Genomic DNA, 20263 nt, shown 5'->3' with positions numbered 1-20263 from the left:
GCGAGACAGGCAAACGGCCCGAAGCGACAACAAATGCACTCACACGTGGAGACGTTTCACCTATTTTATTGGAAAATATTCAAAATAAACAAAAATGGCACAGCAGTATACAAATCTCAAAATGCATATAGCCAGTAGAAATACTGCAGTTCCCTCTGTGTAAATCTCTTGCTAGAAAATCATTTGTGATAATTGGGCAGGTGCTGGTCAATATACACACACGCACACATATGCACGCCTCCTTTTTCGGAGAAGAACACCTAAGTGTGATTTGAAAGTCAACGCCCGTCGTTGCATGTGTGTTTTTTGTGTTTAGTTGGTAGGTCGGTGGTGAGCAACATGCCGTACTGGACGAGAAACGCTGTGGGTCATTACGAGAGCTTTGCATATACAGAACACTCATTCAATGTTACTATATAAATGAATATATTTAAGACATAGCTAAATGATAAATACATCAATATATCCATGTTAGTGGCATTTCCAGACAAAGAAATTGCTATAAATTACTTTCAACCACAGTTACGTGTCGAACATTCTTGACTCTGATTAGAAGGTGAAAACAAACACCGATCAGGATAACTAAACTAAAAGAGGCAGTGAATTATATAATTTTTCTGGGGGGGGGGGATGGGCGATATTGTCAATAAAATGTTTGTTTGAGAGAAACCTGGAGCAGTGAAAAGAGCTTTGGGTTGTTGGGCCAAGCGAGGCTGAGCAGGGCTGAGAGAGAGACCAGGCCAAGCAGAGCCATCCATTTATTTATTTATTTTTCTTTCCCTCAGGCTTGCCTGATTTTGGATGGGGTGTAGTTCTTGTCAACAGACTCATCCTGTAGAAACATGTGCAGGCATCGCTCATTCTGAGCTAGAGGGTGACCGGCCACTCTGGAAAACAAAAGCAAAAGTGGACATTCAAACATGAAGCTTTGATGAGTTTAAACAGGGATGAGCACAAACAGGAAACAAGATTTTGCATGAATTACTGAAATGGACGTGAGAAGTGTGGGGATTTTTTTTTTTTTTTTTTTTTTATAAATTGTTCTAGAAGGACAATTATTTAGCATTCAACATTTTTATGCAAGTATTTCTAAAGGATGATATCTTTTGTGTGCATGCTTTAAAAAAAAAAAAAAAAAGCACAAAAAAAAAAAAAAAAAAGTGACTCGCCCACTTTTAATGGGTTATTTACAGCCTGCACAATAAACTGGTCATGTCAGGTGTTTTGCTGTATTTCAATCCTATCAGACTCCAGTAACATGTAAATGCATAAGGATTGATACAATGCTTTTAAAAGAATTTTACTGAGTATAACTGCGTTTTAAAGTATATATTTACACATATATGCCACATCCTTCAAAAGTGCCACTGTGGCATATGGGGGGAAAACATTTAAGTATAACTTTTGTTAAATTTAGTTAATAAGCAAGCTGAGTAGGTAAGTAAAATTTACTTTCACAAAGAAGCAGTCGTACAACAAAACAGAGTAAAATATGTAAGAATAGGTAAGTGCAGTAACAGCAATACAAAATCTGATCAAGATACAAAACAAACATGTAGTTTAAAAACAAAAATCCAAACAATAAAAAAAAAAAAACGGTCAAACTACAAAAAGTTTTACAAGCTAACACTGCTTAATAACACATCTAGGTACTCGCCTGTCATTAAAAGCTGCTTCTCATTCACTGTTCAGTGTCTTAACCACCGACGACACAGAATGAACTTCAAACACTACAATAAGTGCACAACTTCAATTAGGCATTCCTGAAGTTACATGGGCACCATTTATAAACAGTTATAACACTCTTATTTTTGTGTGTGTGAAAGGCAAAGAATTTCCCACCTTTGTTTGAACCCTTTTAACTTGTCATCTCCCTACGGTCTCTAAAATATACTATACTATATTATATTATATGAGTGCATTCAAAGTCAAACCTGTTTAAATTTAGTGCGCAGTTTCGATTTGGGATAGATTTCAGTCAACAATGTCACTGATTCACTAACAAATAATTTAAACTACTCTGAAAAATAATTACGCTAAAGTAATTTATACTAATGGAGAATAAAGAGCTGATCTGAACTGATCTAGTTAACATATCGGTAGTTTAATGGTTAAAAGTTACTGTTATATATCATTGATATTATTATAAACTATATTGCCACATATAGTAATGTACAGCACAGTACATTTCCCTAATCGGCCAAAAATGTGAAAAAGAGTAACTCTTATTTGAATTTGCCATTTAACCGTAAATTTACGACAACTTTATCTCACATTTACAAACACATTGACAGTCACAAAAACTGTTCACTTGGGAGTAGTAATCTGTTTTCCCCCTTTTGACTCAGAAATGAGCAAAGATATAGAATTAAGTCACACCAAGGCAAACAGGAAAACTAGCAGACTGCCTGTCTCCTTCCACTATTTCACAAAGTTACTCTGATCCTAGTTTGAGGGATTGATAAGAGGCTCTGGAGTATTTGGTGTTCTCAAACGTCTTTAAATCCCAGTAGGACTTAAATGAATCAATATTTTATGACCCCCCTCCCAGTCAGAGTGGTAGTTCTTGTGGAAAATATTGGATGTTTGGGGCTCTGTTAAAGCCACTCTGACATCGAGTTTCCCTCAATGTCCCTTCAGATGACGCAAAGCGGCTTAACGAGAATGAGCCAGTGCACCTGAGACCCTTAAACGGCTCTTTTTGTAAACGACAAACTGCTCAGAACACATCAAAATGATAAGACTACACGCACTGTATGCATGCGTCTTAACCTCTGATAGGAAATATTTCATACAAATTAAGCAGCAAAGGGACTGAGCCAGAGGTCAAATACCAGGGCAGTCACCGGAAACATCAGGCTAGCTACCAACAAATACTGTTTAATAGGTTTGGAAATGTTGATCTGGACGTAAGGCGCAGCAGGAGCATGTTTACAATCTTTAAGCCATTTCCTCTTACCTGAAGCCAGCATTATGTATGACTAGCCTATCATAAAAAAAAAAAAAAAAAAAGATTGTTCGCTCTTCTCTTCCTCCTCACTCATTTTGCAGGGATAATCATGTTTAGCATTCCAAAAGATTTCCTCTTCACAATGCTCTCAATCACAGATTTAACAATGCTGCCAGCCACATCAGCCGGTGTTAAGTCTGAACAATAATATGATTAACAGCAGTGTTTCATTCACAGAAAGCACGGGAGGGAGAAATCTTAATTACCAACACATTCTTGTCTCCTTTAAAAATAAATAAATAAATAAATAAATGAAGAAGAAAAAAAACATTTATGGATTTTAATGTTCCTCAACTGTCTTTGCACACTTAATATTCCAACAGGAAACATTGAAGCATTTGCACATGAAACAAAGATAATGGCCAAGTCTGCAATCAAAGCAAATAATTACAATCAGACTGTAACTTTTATTGTTCCGCAGCTGAAAACGAGGACATGCTGGATCAAAAATAAGCAGAGGTGCACACACCATCCCGTGGAACCACGCGCTGTAATTTGAGCTGCAATTAACATAAATTACACATCAACAACAAAACAAATGTGGGAAAAATTATGTTGTGGGGGTGCGCACTTGAGTCCTCTTTGGTTGTTCTTGTCCTTTGCGAGGTAATTATAAAGGAGATTTAAGGAGGATAGTGAGGAAAAAGACCTGCCCGTCTCCGAGGGTTCAGTTTGTTAACAATATGAAGAGAAGTGAAAAAGTTGAATCTAGTTATTGCACAACGTGCTTCATTGTTCGTCAGAGTTAAATAAAAAAAATAAATAATTAAACTAGCAACGGCAGAAGCGGAAAACGACTGCAGCTGCAAAGAAGAAATTGTTAAGAAGAAATTGTTTTAACCTCATGGACGCATTGTGGGAGAATGGATAAAGACTGAGACGTGGACAGGCTTACTTGTTGAGAAACTGCTCCAGACCCTGTCTCCGCTCCTCGATGAAAGAGTCATCAAATATGCCATCATCTCCTCGGAAAGGAAGCTGCCGGAAAAGAGCTTTCCCCGGGAGAGGTGGTACAACCACCTGAGAGAACAGATTTCCCATTAGAAAGAAAAAAAGAAAAAGAAAGAAAGAGCAAAATTAAAAGTTTTTAATTGTTACAATAAATTATGAGAAATTTGAACAACTCAAACTATTTAAATATGGGTTTTGTCAATGCTTTTTGTGTGTCATTTCTGAAACTGTTTATGGGCTGAACCTAGACAGGGAAGAAAATGTTCTTTAACAACCCAAAGATGCACAAAACTCCCTTCTCTTTCATAGCAAAACACTGCAGATGTGGTCAATGTTATATGCTGATTTGATAAGCCAAGTACTCGAGCAGCCTTTGTGTGGAGTTCACTTCAATGGCTCACCTTGCTCTCCCTCTCCAGCTCCGCTCTGAGCCACTCAAAGTCGCTGTACCGCCTCCGTACAGAAGACTCCTTCAGCTTGAAGATGGGTAGGTTGGTCTATGGACAAACACAAGCCGCAGACTGTTACAGGTGTCACTTTTAAGAGCTGTTGTGATTTACAAAGAAATTGCCCTTAAACTCTGGCTGCAGTTATTCAAATGAAATCACAGTTTTTCAAGAAGTAGCTTGATATACACTAAGAAAATTTCAGGTAAGTCAGAGTGGTTCAAAGTAAAGCTCAGAAAGCTGAGTTCAAGAAATATCGATTGAATCGTTTAGCAAGTGATAGGAAAATCCAGTTTGTGTGGATGATTTCTCCCCCCACATATCTCTTTTTGCATTTTACTGCCATGCTTCGAGTCCACTTGCCCTCTGGGGAGGGACAGATCACTGCAAAATCCATTAAAAGCTGTCCCAAGTAATCACTTTTATCCTGATGAATAAAAGTGATTATGAACCTGTCCGTAGGACATGAGTCGGCACTAAGTGCAAGGACAACAACAAAGAAAATCCTAATCTGTAACCAGATACCAGATTTCAAAGTAATCAAGCACTAATGGGAGATTCTGGACATCGCCATCAAGCCAATGAGTGAGAGAATAGTTATAATTAATATAATTTTGGAGACTCAATCCCACCGTGGAGGTGGCTTACTAAGACACTTTGCTGTTCCTACAGGTTGATGGTGAGGATAATGAAAATGATGCCCGTTTTATTTAAATAAAGTTATGGATTTATCACCACAATGTGATAAAGTAAATCTTTATTTTAAAGCTCAAAAGAATGGAAAATAAAAAGAAAACTGATCAGCAACTATGGGATTGATTTTTACTTCTGACTGTTGCTCAAACTAAGCAAGCAAATGTTAAACAGACTCATTCTTATATAGTGCTTTTTGACTGAGCACTCAAAGCTGAGTACTACTGTCTGACATTTCATATCCATCCATTTTCTTGCTCTCTCGTCCACTTCAGTGCCGTGGGAATTGCATCCAAGCTGACACCAGGTGAAGAGGATACACCCTGGACAAGTCACCAGTCTATCGCAGATTTACTCACTCACTGTATCGATGGGTTTTCATGCAAACAGAGTCATCACCACAGCTCCATACCATTTATACCAGCGCTGAAGCTGCAAGAACTCATTGAAGTGGTCTCCTAAACAATAGGTTTCCCTGCTTAGACAAAGCCTCCAGATCCAGAAACAAAGAAATCTGAAGTGTAATTTACTTTCTGAAAAAATAATTCTTATTCAGGTACATTATACATGTACTAAAATTGTTATTTAAACAGTTCTAACCTGTCACTTTAATGTACATAAAGTTATAATAAAAAGCTGGCATTGGATACTCCAAATACCTGATCTATACAGCTCTGTATACCATTATTATCACTTTGACCTTCTGCTCACTCACTACTGACCTTGAGAAGAGAGGTCAGGGGTTAAATGTGACATATTTTAAATCTTCATACAATACTTTTTTATATGTTGATAATATACGGTGTATTTGTAACAACCACACTTTCAAAGTTTTTGTTAATTTTTTACAAATAAAACATTAAGTTGACCACAAAGACCTTGGTGGATGTAAGCCACATTTTATTGATTTGTTAACATGACCTCACTCTACATGCCTACAAATTCATTCAATTCTATATGTGGGATGTTTACACACGCAATTGTAAACGCCACCAAAAACAGGTAAATATTAAATCAACTGAGGAAGAAAAAAAAAACCCAGACGGATTGATTGATAATAAAATAATCACTAGTTGTAGTTCTGTTTTCGTTTGCTATATTAGGCCAATTCTGTTATTTCAAGTGTACTGGGTACTTTTATTTGATACAACCACCAAACTGCAAAGCAGTATCTCTGTACTGTTGGAAGTGTTCCTAGGGCTGTGCAATATGACCAAAATCTCATATCCTGATATAAGAATTCTATCGTCCCGATAACGATATAAATCACAAAAATATAACATTTTCTGTAAATTCTGTGAATCTCGGGCAGCTCGACTTGCCGGAAGTGTTCCCAGCTGTGCGTCATGTAGCTGGAGTCGAGTGTTTTAACTAGAGATGGCACGATACCACTTTTTTATGTCCGATACCGATACTGATATCATAAATTTGGATATCTGCCGATACCGATATGAATCCGATATAGTGTTTTTTAATCAACAAAACTGTTTTTTAAAATATCTTGCTGCATTTTGCAAGTCTGCAAGTTCATACTCAAGTTTAAAACAACAACTACACTAAAGCTATTCTGTTATACCTGTATACAAAAAAAATATTTCATAGTTCAGCAATACTGATCAATCTAATAAACTTAGACCTACACCATCCTCCCTATTCTGGTATTTTAAAGAGTACTTAGCGTAAATATTAAGCAACCTAACTAATAGGGTTCCAACTCCCAGCAACAACAAAATTAAATAAATAAAAAATAGGGAACCACCCCTCACGCGCCACCTCATGATGCTTAATCGACGTAATCAACCTTAATTTGATGCAGTGTGAAAAAAAATGCACAGAAATCAATTATTTTTCAAGAAATATTAAATAGATTCAACATCTTTCTTCAACAAAATTGCAGACTGCACAGATGGTACCTTCCCAAAGTAAAAAGTACTATAGCTTACTAGGGTATATATATTAGACTTAATAGTCACTATGTACAGTAATTGACTTCTATTCATTTTACATCAAATTAAAACTTTGGGTGTCAGATAATTATTTATTAAAAGCTAGACATTTTAAATGAGAATAAGAAAGAAAAGTATGTCTTTGTGCCCCCTTTTCCCAGTTAATGCCCTATCGGCCCCCCTGGCTAAACTTTGCTAGATCCGCCCCTGCACAGTTACCAGCCGTCAGCTACGTAGAAAAAAGATCCTGGTGTAGAAATTAATATTAAATAAATTCTAACAACAGCTTATCAAGCTTAAACGTGCTGCTGTTGTTCAGCCGCTGGTTTGCTCTTTCTGGCGCAAAGTGGACCAAAAACAAACGAGAGACAGACTCGCGACAGAAAAGCCGATCAGCTGATTTAAGCAGTTTCACGATTGAAGTAGCAGCCGGAGAGCGAGAGGCAGTCGCTTGTTCAGCTTAACGTGGGAATGCTTTACAAACATTCAGAGATGGACTTACACACTTGCTTTACTTCTCTCGGGGATAACTTTGTCGGAGATGAAATGCCAGGTTGCTAGCGAAGCTCCACATGCTATCCAGACCACCGACAGGTCCTGCATGCCACAGCTGCTCTATCACGTGATGCATACGTTCTGAGGTGAGTTACGGCGTGTTGCAAGTTTTGTGAGGTGCTTTCGTGATATTTAATGGATCGGATTACATTTTTTATTTTTCTCCGATATCCGATCCAGTAATTTAGGTCAGTATCGGACCGATACCGATACGTAATATCGGATCGGTCCATCTCTAGTTTTAACAGATGCATTAAACGATACATTTTTAGACATAAGTTGTAACGGCCGCCGTTTTCTTTGTGAGTATTTATTACAAGGCGTGCTGCGGGGAAAAGCCCGTTCTAACGTTTGAGTCTAAGGTTTATTTTTTAGCACCTGGCGGCTCTTTTTTTTACTTCTCATCCGTAAATAATCTGCTCTTTCACGTGATTCAGTTTATTTTGAAAAGTCTCAAGTGGATCTTGAGCTTTATTGTGAAAGGTTTATGTGGAACATAAACAAGCGGACACGCGATGGTGTTACCGTTGTTGTTGCTAACCAAAACAGGCGCTTGTCCGTCAGTAGTGTGGTTATATTAAAAATAAGAGAAAGAGAGAACTTTAAGAAATTAATATAGCCACTACAGTGACCATCAAAACGGTGGAAAAAAATATTGCCGTAAACAGTTTATTTTGTGACACCACGAAACAAACGATAGCATAAAATGAAACGATAGATGTTTTTATATCGTCATCCGATATATATCGTTATATATCGAACAGCCCTAAGTGTTCCCCAAGAGTTAACAAACTCACCAAGACATTCATTTATTGGAAACATGTTTTAAGAAAATGTGATAACTAAAAACAAAACAAAGGTTTGTACTTTCTGTGGCAATCATATGAATATCAGAAAATTATCACTAAAAAGCTTTCAGGGAGAGCTTGAGCTAACTTGAAAGAGCTAGAGAGGAAGGTTTTATTGACTTGGTTTTGGGCATAGCTTTGTCTTATCTACTCTAACTTAGAAAAAAAAAAAAAAAAAAAAAAAAAAAGGAGGGGGGGAAACAAAAAACTCCTTCAAATCGAACCAAACCGAACAGAAAATTGAAATTGGCCTCAAGGCGAAAAGAAATTCCACATTTTGCTAACCAAGGTCTGTCCCACTCAGAATGCTTTGCCATTTTTTTGTGCGTTCACACAGATGTGTGCATAATTCCAAGTTGCTGTTGACAAGCACTTGAGAGTGAATTTCATTTTAAAAAAAGAGGAGATGTTTCGACATTGACAGAGAACATTGAAGCAAACAGCACATTACGGCACAATGCCAAAGCTCTTCACTATTCCTGACAGCACATGGCCATCCCATGACAATGTACAAACAAGGAGGGAGTGAGTGAGCATTTCATTGGCAGGCTACATTCACAGAGGGTCAGAATTCATGGAAGAAGGAATCACAAGAGCAAAGCAATTGAGCAAGTAGGTGCAGCATGAATACAGCGCGAGCAGCAGACTGATCGATAAGCAGACGACTGTGACTGTGTGTGGTAAAGGGGATGGAGAGTTAACTAGAAGGCTGAGTAAATGGCTGAACAAAAGAGAAAGGAGGTGGGTGTACGTGGTCATAAAGAAGGAGCAGAGATACTAGAGAGGTTGGAAGCTTTGCCTGCTCTATGCAAGACTAATTGAAGAGGAGGAAGACCAGGAGTGGTCTTTTCTCTCTCTCATGGTCTCCCCTTTTCAGTCTTTTTCCTTTTTATTTCCCTTGATCTGCAAAACTAAGTCACATTTTCTGCCCTTGAGACTCCTCTTGTGGTGTTTGAATGGGAAAAATATGGGCATTTGTTTTCTTCAGTCTTTGCTCTGTCCTATCCTCAACCTTCAAAATTATGGATCCCACCCGAGTTTAGTGGGCAAGAACAAACTCATCTGTCACACCCTTAGCAATGATGAAGAGAGTCGCCCATCAACCACGACTGGTTTGATGTTTAACTGTAAAATAAATGCTACCTGGGCAATTTACTCAATCGCACAGAATGTTTTCTTGAGCTGATGATTGGGTTAAAATCTGGACTCGTATAGACACACTGATCTTTCACATGACCCCTTCATCAATATACCCCACCGTCTTCCAAATGTGGATTTGAATACTATTACAGGTGATCTCACTTAAAAAGTCAGTGCTTTTGGTCCATTGAGTTTTCCTGATTTATTTATGAGTTCAGCTGAACACAATTTTCTTTTGCTTTCTTACCAACCATTTCAGTATTACAGTAAAGTTGGCCATCTATTGATCGTTTATCTTATAGGATATTCTCAGCTGACCGTTTCCTTTTCAATCTCACGGGACTTCATAACTGTCAAATGGATCACCTCAAAACTGCAACTGATACACACTAGAGGGCACAAATCACCTGTGTACAACTAAAAGGTTTGTATACATTAACTTGTCAGCATAATAACGCATAATATAAGATCCAGCGATGGACCTCTCTATGTCAGAAATCTGCAAAGAATTATTAACGTTTCACAGACAGGATGCAACAACACTAATAAACTGCAGTAAATAAGAAAGCCCTGTATGCCAACATATAATAAAAGCTTCTGAGGTGGCTGTGGAAGAGCAGGTAGAGTAGGTTGTCTACCAAGTGAAAGGTTGGTGGATCAATCTCCAGCTACTCCAGTCCATCTGTAGAAGTATCTTCAGTCAAGATACTAAACCCTGATACTGATAATTGCCAACGTTTTTTGCATCCATCAGAGTTTGAGTGCATATAAACGTTAGATAAAAGTGCTTAGGCATAGATAAAAGCACTGCATGAATGTATGGGATTGAGTGAATGAGAGTTGTAGTAGAAAGCTCTTTGAGTGCTCAAACTGAGGAGAAAGGTGCTATACAAGTACCTGTCCATTTACATTTAGCTTAACCATTTTCTAGCGGTTTGCTCTGCCTTTTTTCTAACAAGTTTTCATGACTCTGCAGACATTTTTGTGTTTTAATCTAACTAGAATTTCTAACTGAAATTGCAGGAATAACTGATCCCTCAACACTGACACAAGTATGCCCAAGTAGTGAACGTAAGAGTTTACTGAATGGAGTTGAGGCATTGGTATTTAATGATGTAACTGCTGAAAGATTTATTTTTCAATGTTTAATTTACATGGCAGATGAGACAGGCAGAAATATGTGAACTGATAGGCAACAAAACACATATATGAAAATAGCAGATACTGTTTGTGTCACAGAGACTTATAGTACTTTAAAGGTCACTCCTCAGTTATTTCAGGTCAACTATACAAGGCTTACATGGACATTAAGTAAAGATTGAAAAAAAAACAACCAACACAACTGCAGGTCAAACTCCTTAGTCCATTCTGCACCACATGCAAGCTATTTACATTGTGAATGCACTAACCCTGAAACTGCCAAGCATTCAATTCCTTGAAAAACAGCAGTTAGGACACTGGATCAGTTTCCCAGGCGTGGATTAAGCATAGCCCTAGATTAAAAAGATGTTGTTGTTGTTTTTGTGAAACTGATTTATTGTAATAGCTATGCTATGGCGTTTAGTAATGTCTTGGCCAAAATGTGCAAGGAATTCCATAAAAAGACCTTATCTATATGGGAGAATTCGTTGATCTAAAACCTGTATATACCTTTTATCATTGATGCTGGCCTTTCAGATGTTCAAGCTGCCAATTCCACTAACACACCCCCATACCACATGCATACAGGCTTTTGAACTGAGCGCTGATAATAAGTCAGATGGTCACACTCCTCTTTAGTTGAGAGGATGCAGCGTTCATGTTTTCCAAAAAGAGTTTGAATCAATGATGAATTCAATGTGTCTGACCACAGAACAGTTTTCAACTTTGTCTTATTCACAAATCACAAAGGATCGCAATATTTTTTTGGGAATTGGGGTTATAAACAAGCTGATTTGAAAACAAAGTTTAGTCCCCCTTTTCCCCCCTTAGGACGAATACGCCAAATCACATCAATAAATATTAACTGATGTAATATTCAGAGCCTGGACTATACATAAAAAAGGAAATTCGTAAGATTATTTTAAATAAATAAGGCCACATTTATTACATTTAAAACATAAAACCAAGTGAAATAACCTGGTTCAGGTGACACTGTATTAACTGTAGGAGTATTTCCTTACACTGGGCACAATATCTGCCACTCCCTCTTTCAACTGTTTTTTTTTTGTGTGACTAAACAGCCCACCAAAAAACTTCCTTTTTCAATTATTTCAAGTTCATTCCAGGTGAAGCTGTCAATGAACCCCTCACTCCTCCTCGTTCTCAGGTCACAGGAGAAGTGGATTATCTTAGCTTTATCGCCCCAGTGCTCTAGCATTAACTCCGCTCTCCTCTCACCGTGGTTCGTCCCTGCTGCGTCATGTTACCTCACAGCATGGAGCGCCACAAAGTTAATCCCCACCACAACAGATCACAGTTACAGGTAATCTGCCACCGCCGTGACTCTAATCCCATCACGTGAACACAGAAAACACTTATCCATGTGCGAGCACACATTGACAGAGGAGGTATGCAGGCACAGGTGTTAGGCACAGGATTTGACCAGTCACACATTTAACAATGTAAATATAATAGTCCAAAGCATTCGAGCCTGCTTGTATGCACACTAGAACCCGGACCACTTATCTCAAGACAATGAAGCAAGCAGTGAGAGTGTAAGGAAAGAAAGTCACCTGGCCTTTCAGTTCCCTCACCCACCATAACCCTGTGATTAAGAGATTGGCCTTTCAGGACAAGGGGAGGAACGAAAACGACAGAACTGAAAAATGAGAGGTCTCACTCATGCTTTCTCTCTCTAACATGAACACATAGAAAGAGGCGGTGCGTGAGAGCTCTACAAGTCAAAGATCAGGTTTCCCCGGCCTCTGTTCTTTTCACGGCTGGTTAGAGGTTAGGACCAGGGTGTATCAACTTACTAACCCCTCACAGTGATCAGAACAGGGGACCAGCCCACACCCAGTCAGGTCTTAGGATTTTATTAACTGATTTTTTTTTTTGTTTTTTTTTTTAAAAGGGACACAAAAAAAAAAAAGAAGAAAAAAAAAAGATGCTTTCCTCACTTTGTAAAAGACAGATACAAGAGGAAAGCCAGACAAAACAGCAAGCAAAAGGCACAAATAGGACATTTGCAAAGGTAGAAAAATACAGAAATGAGAAATTAATGGCCACGTTAAAAGCAAAGGTGGAAAAATAGATTTTTAGACATCATTAAAATAGGAGCATAAAGCTACATGTACCTCCTTCAAAGTGGATCTGCTTGCTTCACTTTCAATTATGAGTGTTCAAGGTGCAATCTACGCTCCATAGGAAGAGCATGTGATTCATAATGTGTGGGACACAATACCTTAGGCTCATTGAAAATGGGTTGAAAAGAGGCAGAACCCTTAAAAACAGCGAGACACAGAGAGAGGGAGAGAGGGGACAAAGATCACTCATCTCCTGAGAGAATAGTTCAAGGCCACCATGCATTAGCTTTTAGCAGGATGGATTAAGTCAAGTTTGAGAGTGCACATCCTAAACCTCCCCCATGCCCCCTTCTCACCCCTCCCATATAGTCCCCTTTCAGAATAATAGCATTAAAAATGGCAACATAATACCATCTCATTGCATCATATTCCAAAATGGGAAAAAAAGACCCCGAACAAAAGAGTTGGGGCTATGGGTCTCTTGCTCTCGCCTCTCCATGTACTCTCTCACTCGTTCCCTCGCTTGCCGGCCTCTGCGGCCTGACAGCCTACCCTCTCTCCGACTCGCCTAGCTGGCAAAAAGCTGCTTTGTTGCCATAGTATCAACTCCCACTTTTGATACTGTCATTTCAAGTAGGATATGGTAGCCTTGATACAATATGTTCCCCATTTCCATTAAAATAGTTGTCGAAGAGGATGCTGTAGACTTTGGATTACACTTGACTGTGCCTGACAAGCCTCCCCTCCTCCCCCCACAATCCACACACACCATCTCTCCCCATTTTATTAATGACCAAAGGCCCCCGCCCTCACCCTGGTGCCCAAATGGAAAAGAGAAAGAAAGAGAGAGGGAGAAGCTATGGGAGAAGAGAAGAGGAGGGGTAGAAGACTGAGTGAGAGTGGGAGACACCGCTATAAGAGCCCTTTTATGTACTCCTATCCATAAACAAAGTGAGATCCCAAAGTTCGCTCCCCTGAATGTGCTCTCTGGATGAGATGGGAACCAACTAAAATTTTGATAATATCCATCACCCATTCCTCCTACTCCACACACATACACCCCCATCCCAGCTCCAACCCCCTGTTTGCTGAGGGTCCAAACAAATACACTATGCTGTATTGAGGGGAGGGGGGTCCGCCAAACCAGACACTACACAGAAAAAAGTAAAAGACCATTAAGGTGATATGATAGGACTCATGAAAAACAACTCTCTCCATTAGGAACATGAAACATGTGCAGAAGCATAAAAAAAGCAACCATAAGCCACTTCAAAAACTACCCTTAAAACGAAGGGATTTGGATTGGAACAGATATCCATTGTTTCAGCATGACCCCCGACATTACGAGTCTGCTCATGCAAAATGAGATATCCGCCTCCTTTCGGTGTGAACTTAGCTTCCACTTCGTTAAAAAACTGATGCATAGAGTGAGAGATTGATCCCATTAATTTCAAACGCCAAACGCAGGCCCGTCTGCCAACAAGTGACTATGCCTCACAGCCACAGTAAACAATGTTTAAACAATTTGTCTCGCCACTAACTTTGTGAGCATCCCAACACCGCCGGTGAGTCACAGGCAAACTGAATGACTCTTATTTCAACAGTCTCGGAGCAAACTTCATGATTTCAGTTATCATGGGGAACAACGGTAACACGGTATGAACCAGGAAAGTGACTGCACACAGCTGGGAGTAAAATGGGAAAGTAAGCAACAGGATGAAATCTGGTGAGGGGGTGGCTTTCTGCCCTCCCATGGGTGGGGGGGTGAGTTGGAGGGTGAGGATGGGGAGTAAATGCTCCAGCTCCCCCTCACCACACACACACCCACCCAGCCACCCTGGCCTGGTTCAATTCTTCTCTTTTCTCAATGAGGGGATTAGGCAGACTCTCTCACTGCGGCCACAAGAGCTCTCTCGATTTCGGGGTGGATAGCGGGACAGCAGTGAGAACAGGGGAAAAGGTTAGGAACGGAAACAGTACAGAGTAATGAGATGATATATTTCAAGTATTCTGAAATATTAAAAGAAAGGTAGATGAAGAGGGGGAAAGAGGGGAAAAAAAGCAATGAAGGGGCAAAGCAAACACTACGCATTCCAGACCTAGGCCTTGTGGCAAACACTCTTTAATGGCTGGAGATGGAGTAAAACGCTTCCAAAGAAAGCTAAAGAAAGGAGAAGGAGAGAAGCAAAGCTAAGTTGACACCACGTTTGTTGAGAAGTGAGGGATGCACCGCTTCTTCTGTGGTCTTATGCAAAGCAGGGTCACACAGGGCTATGAGGTGCACAATAATGCTGATTACACGCATATGCTAATTATTACACGCTAATCAAGTACAGTAGCCTTATATTCAACGCTAATGCCTGGAGACAGCTTCTCTCCTCTCAACTCGTTTCTTAAAGGTAAAGGAAAACGACTAAATACTTGAGGGCTGGTAACCAATCTAAATACTCCGGGCCAGTAACTACAGGGGTGTCAGTCAACCAAGATGACAATTTAGAGATGAGGAGATGGAGCAATCAGATGAGCCTATAGTGACTGTCTGACAGTCTGTGTATTTAAAATCGAACACAAAAGGTCCAATAATAGTTACATTTATACAAAATTGCCTGGCTTATGTGGCAAAACTGACAAGCCTTTAAAAGGAGTTCTTAAAGCTTGAAAATACTGTAAAAAATACAAAGTTTACCTCGTGGCTAACCCAGCTAAAATGTGTCTTTTTTTCGTTTCTCGTGAATCTAACTGCCTGCTTGTTGTGTCTGCATGTCAAATAAGACTTATATTTTAACATTCTCACAAAATTCCTGATGTAGGCATGACATTTAATATCTGACAAAAGCAGCAGCAGCTGAATCAAACGGTCCAAGGTTGTCCAAGTTGTTCACCATGGAGCTTTCACTGAGATTATCAGCACAGGCAGACTGCTAAGTTGTCACTGAAATAAAAAACGTTCAAACTTTTCATTGTTCTAAAAAACTCTTAAAATCTATAGTTTTATGACAACCACGTCAACTCCCGTTTCCATGTATGATATGATTTAAAACTCCAATAATAGAGCAAGCGACCTTTAGTTTATATTTACATTTTTATTTTGTAAGACATTTATCCTATCAACACTGTGGGTACTGTGCCATAAACAGGATCAAAGAAAAGCATTTGCAGATTTAAGCAGGTTTGATGTTTCAAAGGTGGATTGCCAGATACATTTAGGTCCATAAGTATTTGGAAAATGACACAACTCTTGTCTCAGGACACAACCACAGTGGACTATAAATCAAACTATCGAGACACGATAGAAATGCAGACTTTCAGGGGATTTACAGACATTTTATACATATAAATTTCTAGAGGCTCTAAGGTAATTATAGAAGCTAACCATTTTAAGGAGTGCTTTTAATATGCTGTTTCATCCTGTGACTTGCTTTGACACATTTGCTCCAAAAGGTGTCCAACTGATCTCTCTAACCTTAGCTCTGTCTTCAGCAAGTGAAAAGCATGCTCTATTTACTTTAGATCTGGAGACCGACTTGAAGAAAAAAAAAAAGAACTTCACAATATTTCTTTGAGTTGAGAAACACTTGAGCTGCTTTTGCAGTGTGATTTGGGACACTACTCATTTGCACTATGAAGTACTGTTCAATCCATTTTGCAGGATCTTTTGAGTGAATCTCAGCAGAAAGTATAGCCCTGTAGTCTTCACAATTCATTCTGCTACTTTTCAACAGTCACATAATAAATAAACACTAATTCCACTGACAGTCATACATGAAAGTGCCATAAAAAATGTCTCCACCATGTTTGACAGGTAATATGGCATGCTTTAGATCATGAGCCACTTCTCTCCCTCTCCATTATTTTCTCTTCAAGTATGATTGAAGTATGCACACCAGTCATTCTGGTACAAGTTAATCTTGTTTGCGTGTTTCAAATATTATTTCAAAACTATGCAGACTCTTCTAGATGGTTTCTGACAGTCTAATCAGGGCTGCTTGTACTTGAGTGCAACCAGTGATTTGCACCTTGTTGTAAACCCTTTGTTATTTACATTTATGAAGGTATCTCTTGACTGTAGACCGCCTCGTGGCTTGGTTAGATGTTGTGAAGCTGCTTTCCTTAACCATGGAAACCCCCTATTTTAGTTGTATTCTGTAGTCTTTCAGACCTTTTGGTGTTGCTGATTTGGCCAGTCTGATCATTTCCATCTCTCTGTTAGGTTTATTTTAGGTTTTCAACCTATTGCCCTCCTTTACTTGCGTCAGCATCTTTGTTTTTCATCTGCTTAATTTGCAATAAAACAACAAGGGAACAGATCTCATCTGACAAAGAAAATGTCAGTCAGTTATTAATTATTTTTGAGCATCTAAAAATGGGAAAATGTATAAAAATTGGTTCAAGGCTTCTTGAATTAAAGCTGTCACCAAGTCATGAGGATGCAGGTGCATCATTGCAGTTCTATCACATCTGGAGAGTTTAATTAAAATCCACAGCAGTTGTGGACAGAGGCAAAAAAAAAAAAAAAGTGTGATTTTCCAAATATGTCTGTGAAGGTTCTCAGTCATCCAGGTCATCGTAGTCAAAGGAGCTTGCAAAGAAAAGCGTCTGGACTTCTTTAAGTTACTTGAAGACGTTTCAGTTCTGAACTGAAGAAGCTTCTCGGATGAGAGGTGAAACGTCTTCAAGTAACTTAAAGAAGTCTAGACGCTTTTCTTTGCAAGATTTTCCAAATACTTAACTGAACTAACTATTTTGCCAAATATCGCAATTACAGTGATTTATTTCTATAATTACAAGTTCCCAGGAAAAAAAAATACACTTCATCTTTGAGAACAGATCTTAAAAAGATACATTTGTTCTTTTGTTGTTGTTACATTGCAACAGTTTTAAGACACAAAAAGCCTAACAAAGGTTAGTGTTGGAGTTAATGTTGACTATGATTTGTTATTTTAATAGTTTGATTTTGGTTACTAGTGATCTGTATCAACACTGAAAGAAATGTATCAGCTGACCTCAGCTATTCAAGGCTAATTTTTACTCTGACCACAAAGTTGCAGTAACAGAAAGATACACAGGATGTGTTTTGCAATTGCTGACTCTCTAACAGTTCTCATCCTGACCTATTGCTCAACAACACTGTTGCATTTCTACGCAGCATTAGCTGCCATCCCAGAATTTCACATTTAAAAAAAAAAAAAAAGTACACTGACAGCCAAATAGATAGTAAAGTGACAAAAATAATTCTTTATACGAAAAAAAACAAAACACCTTTTGTTCTCCTCTACAAGTTGGAGGAAGGAAGTGTGTTGTAAGGGGGTGGGTGAAACTGGACAGGATCAGGCAGCATCCTACATCCTGTCTTTATAGCTCCAGAGAAGCTGACTCAAAAGTATGCTTTCCTTTAGGCTTCTGGTGATTTGTCACGTCAGAAAAGCTACAAAGTAAAATACTATACCAACCAAAATGTTCGCATTATGTCCCAGTGCACCATTTAGTCATACAGGCCAGTCCTCACCTCAGGATTGTCATTAAGTGTGACCAATACTGTTATCTGTGGTTTGCACTCGGACAATGGGGTGTGGCTGGAGATCAAATGTTCAGAAAGACGTTAAGTCTTTGAGAAGGTTATGTGTTTCGCTTAAACCGAGGTTATATAACTGCAGTTTATTTGTAGACATGTTTCAGCTGCGCTGTGGAAAAACACTTGAGGCTAATGTAAACACACACACGCGCGCGCACACCCCTTCTTTCCCGGAGCGATGTCGCCGTCAAAAGACACAGACACCGTTTCCGTTAACCACGTTATCAAACACTTTTAATTAACATGCAGTCAAACAGCTTTATGTACACCAACAACGTTGAGCAGACAGTGTAACGTCAGGTAACCGTGCAGTCAGATAAAGGCTGCTAGCTTCCTAGCAAGCGTCGACTAATTCCTTTAGCAACGGACAATTTGATACTTCTTAATAGCCCACACTTTTAAATATCGACCCTTTGAATGTCTTAGTGGGGGCAAAAATCGCGATGTCATAAAAATTACAACTTTCTGTGACTGCAGAAAAGATATGTTTGCGTGCTTAGGTGTGTAGCTTAAAAGCTAGCGCCATTTGCACTTGTTACGGTAGGCTCACCTTCAGTCTGACTTCGTACGTGGTGTATCTGCCTCTGCCCACCCCGACCGTCTCAGGGTTGCTTACATCAATCTCTAGAAAGTTACTCGGAGGTCCATAGGCGTCATTTAAGTTCTGAGGCTTGGTGTAAAGCCTTCTTGTATCAGCTATGGTTTCAGCCATGTCTCCCTTTCCTTCTAGCAGCCTGGGGATTGCGTGAAGTTAGTCAGATTAAGAATATGCACGTCACCTTGATGGCCTTCAAAATAAAGGATTTTGGTGAATGCTGTGTATGTAAAATGAAGACTGACGTTAAAATACGGTCTGATTTCCTGACTTATCCGAGTTTAAAGATGAGATATATTGTTATTTAATTTCTCCACGTGAATGTTGTTCTTGCTAGAGCTAAAAATAAAAATTTCATAGTTTATTCTGAAGGCAAACCACGCAAATTTCGGTATCACCCAGTCACTTACTCTCGCCAGCTTGAAATGCCGTAGAGCTGAACTTCCGATCAGCTGAGGTTCAGCTGACGCTTCTCTGTCACCCCCCTGCTCGATTTATTTACAACCTGCCAGCGGGCACATTACACACATCGATTACTACACTACAGACACAAACGTGTTCATTTTACCCTACAACCCAGATCAAACACAGCTAATAATATAAAGTGACTGCTAGAACGGAAACTTGTTACTGTCACACCCCAAGCGACCGAAATATAGAAATTTAATGGTCAGTATTATATTATTCTCCTTGAAAGACCTAGTTCACAGGGTTAGTCATAATAATTGGCAATCAATAACAGTTTATAGTCAAAAACGGAGAAAGAAAATCGACATAATACAGAATACAAACTATAAATTTTATAAAAATGTATAATTATATTGTTCCTTTGACGCAAAATCTTATAGGTTTATGTGTATAGATACTATAGATTTGAGATACATTCGTGACATTTATTTAAATTTGAAGTATTCTAAACGCCCCTTCGTCGTGCTATTGCGAAACGCTCAATAAAGTTTTAGCGTTTTGAAACATCATGGCGACTTACACGGCTGCTGCCGCTGTCAGTCGCTCACTGAAGTTTTTCCTCAAAGACTCTCCTTTGATTTCACGTCAGATTTGTTGTTTGTCGAGCAGTTTCTCTGGAAAAGGTAGGCGACTCTGCGCCAACGTGCAGAGTCTAACCCGTCCGGGAAATGTTTCAGACTGTATTTCCTCTATCTAAATTCCGTGTGCTACAACTACACATTTATTGCTACGACATGTTTTAATACAGCTTTACTGGAATCATATTATAACATCTAGATTATACTATATCGAGGCATATTTTATGTTTGCAT

At 39.0% G+C, this 20263-nt stretch overlaps 2 protein-coding genes across 4 annotated transcripts in view; one reads left to right on the top strand and one right to left on the bottom strand.

Moving 5' to 3' along the window:
* Positions 1-50: 50 nt before the first annotated feature.
* On the bottom strand, positions 51-19156 carry snx3 (sorting nexin 3). The gene is made up of 4 exons (XM_004568801.3): positions 18939-19156; positions 4363-4458; positions 3906-4030; positions 51-887 (listed from the first exon to the last, which is right to left on the bottom strand). The coding sequence occupies exons 1-4, from the start codon at positions 19098-19100 to the stop codon at positions 782-784; spliced, it is 489 nt and encodes a 162-aa protein (XP_004568858.1). The 5' UTR covers positions 19101-19156; the 3' UTR covers positions 51-781.
* Positions 19157-19937: 781 nt separating this feature from the next.
* Positions 19938-20263, top strand: part of afg1lb (AFG1 like ATPase b) — a 30294-nt gene continuing 29968 nt past the window's right edge. For all 3 annotated transcript variants that reach the window (XM_024805204.2, XM_004568802.5, XM_024805203.2), the window contains exon 1: positions 19938-20074. In XM_024805204.2, the coding sequence (XP_024660972.1) occupies positions 19960-20074 (115 nt within the window). In that variant the 5' untranslated portion in view covers positions 19938-19959. The remainder of the gene's footprint in view (positions 20075-20263) is intronic.

This window comes from Maylandia zebra, linkage group LG15, assembly GCF_041146795.1.
Source record: "Maylandia zebra isolate NMK-2024a linkage group LG15, Mzebra_GT3a, whole genome shotgun sequence".
In the NCBI taxonomy this organism is placed as follows: Eukaryota; Metazoa; Chordata; class Actinopteri; order Cichliformes; family Cichlidae; genus Maylandia; species Maylandia zebra.
The sequence above is the reverse complement of the archived record's forward strand: the minus strand, read 5'-3'. Positions and strand labels throughout refer to the sequence as shown.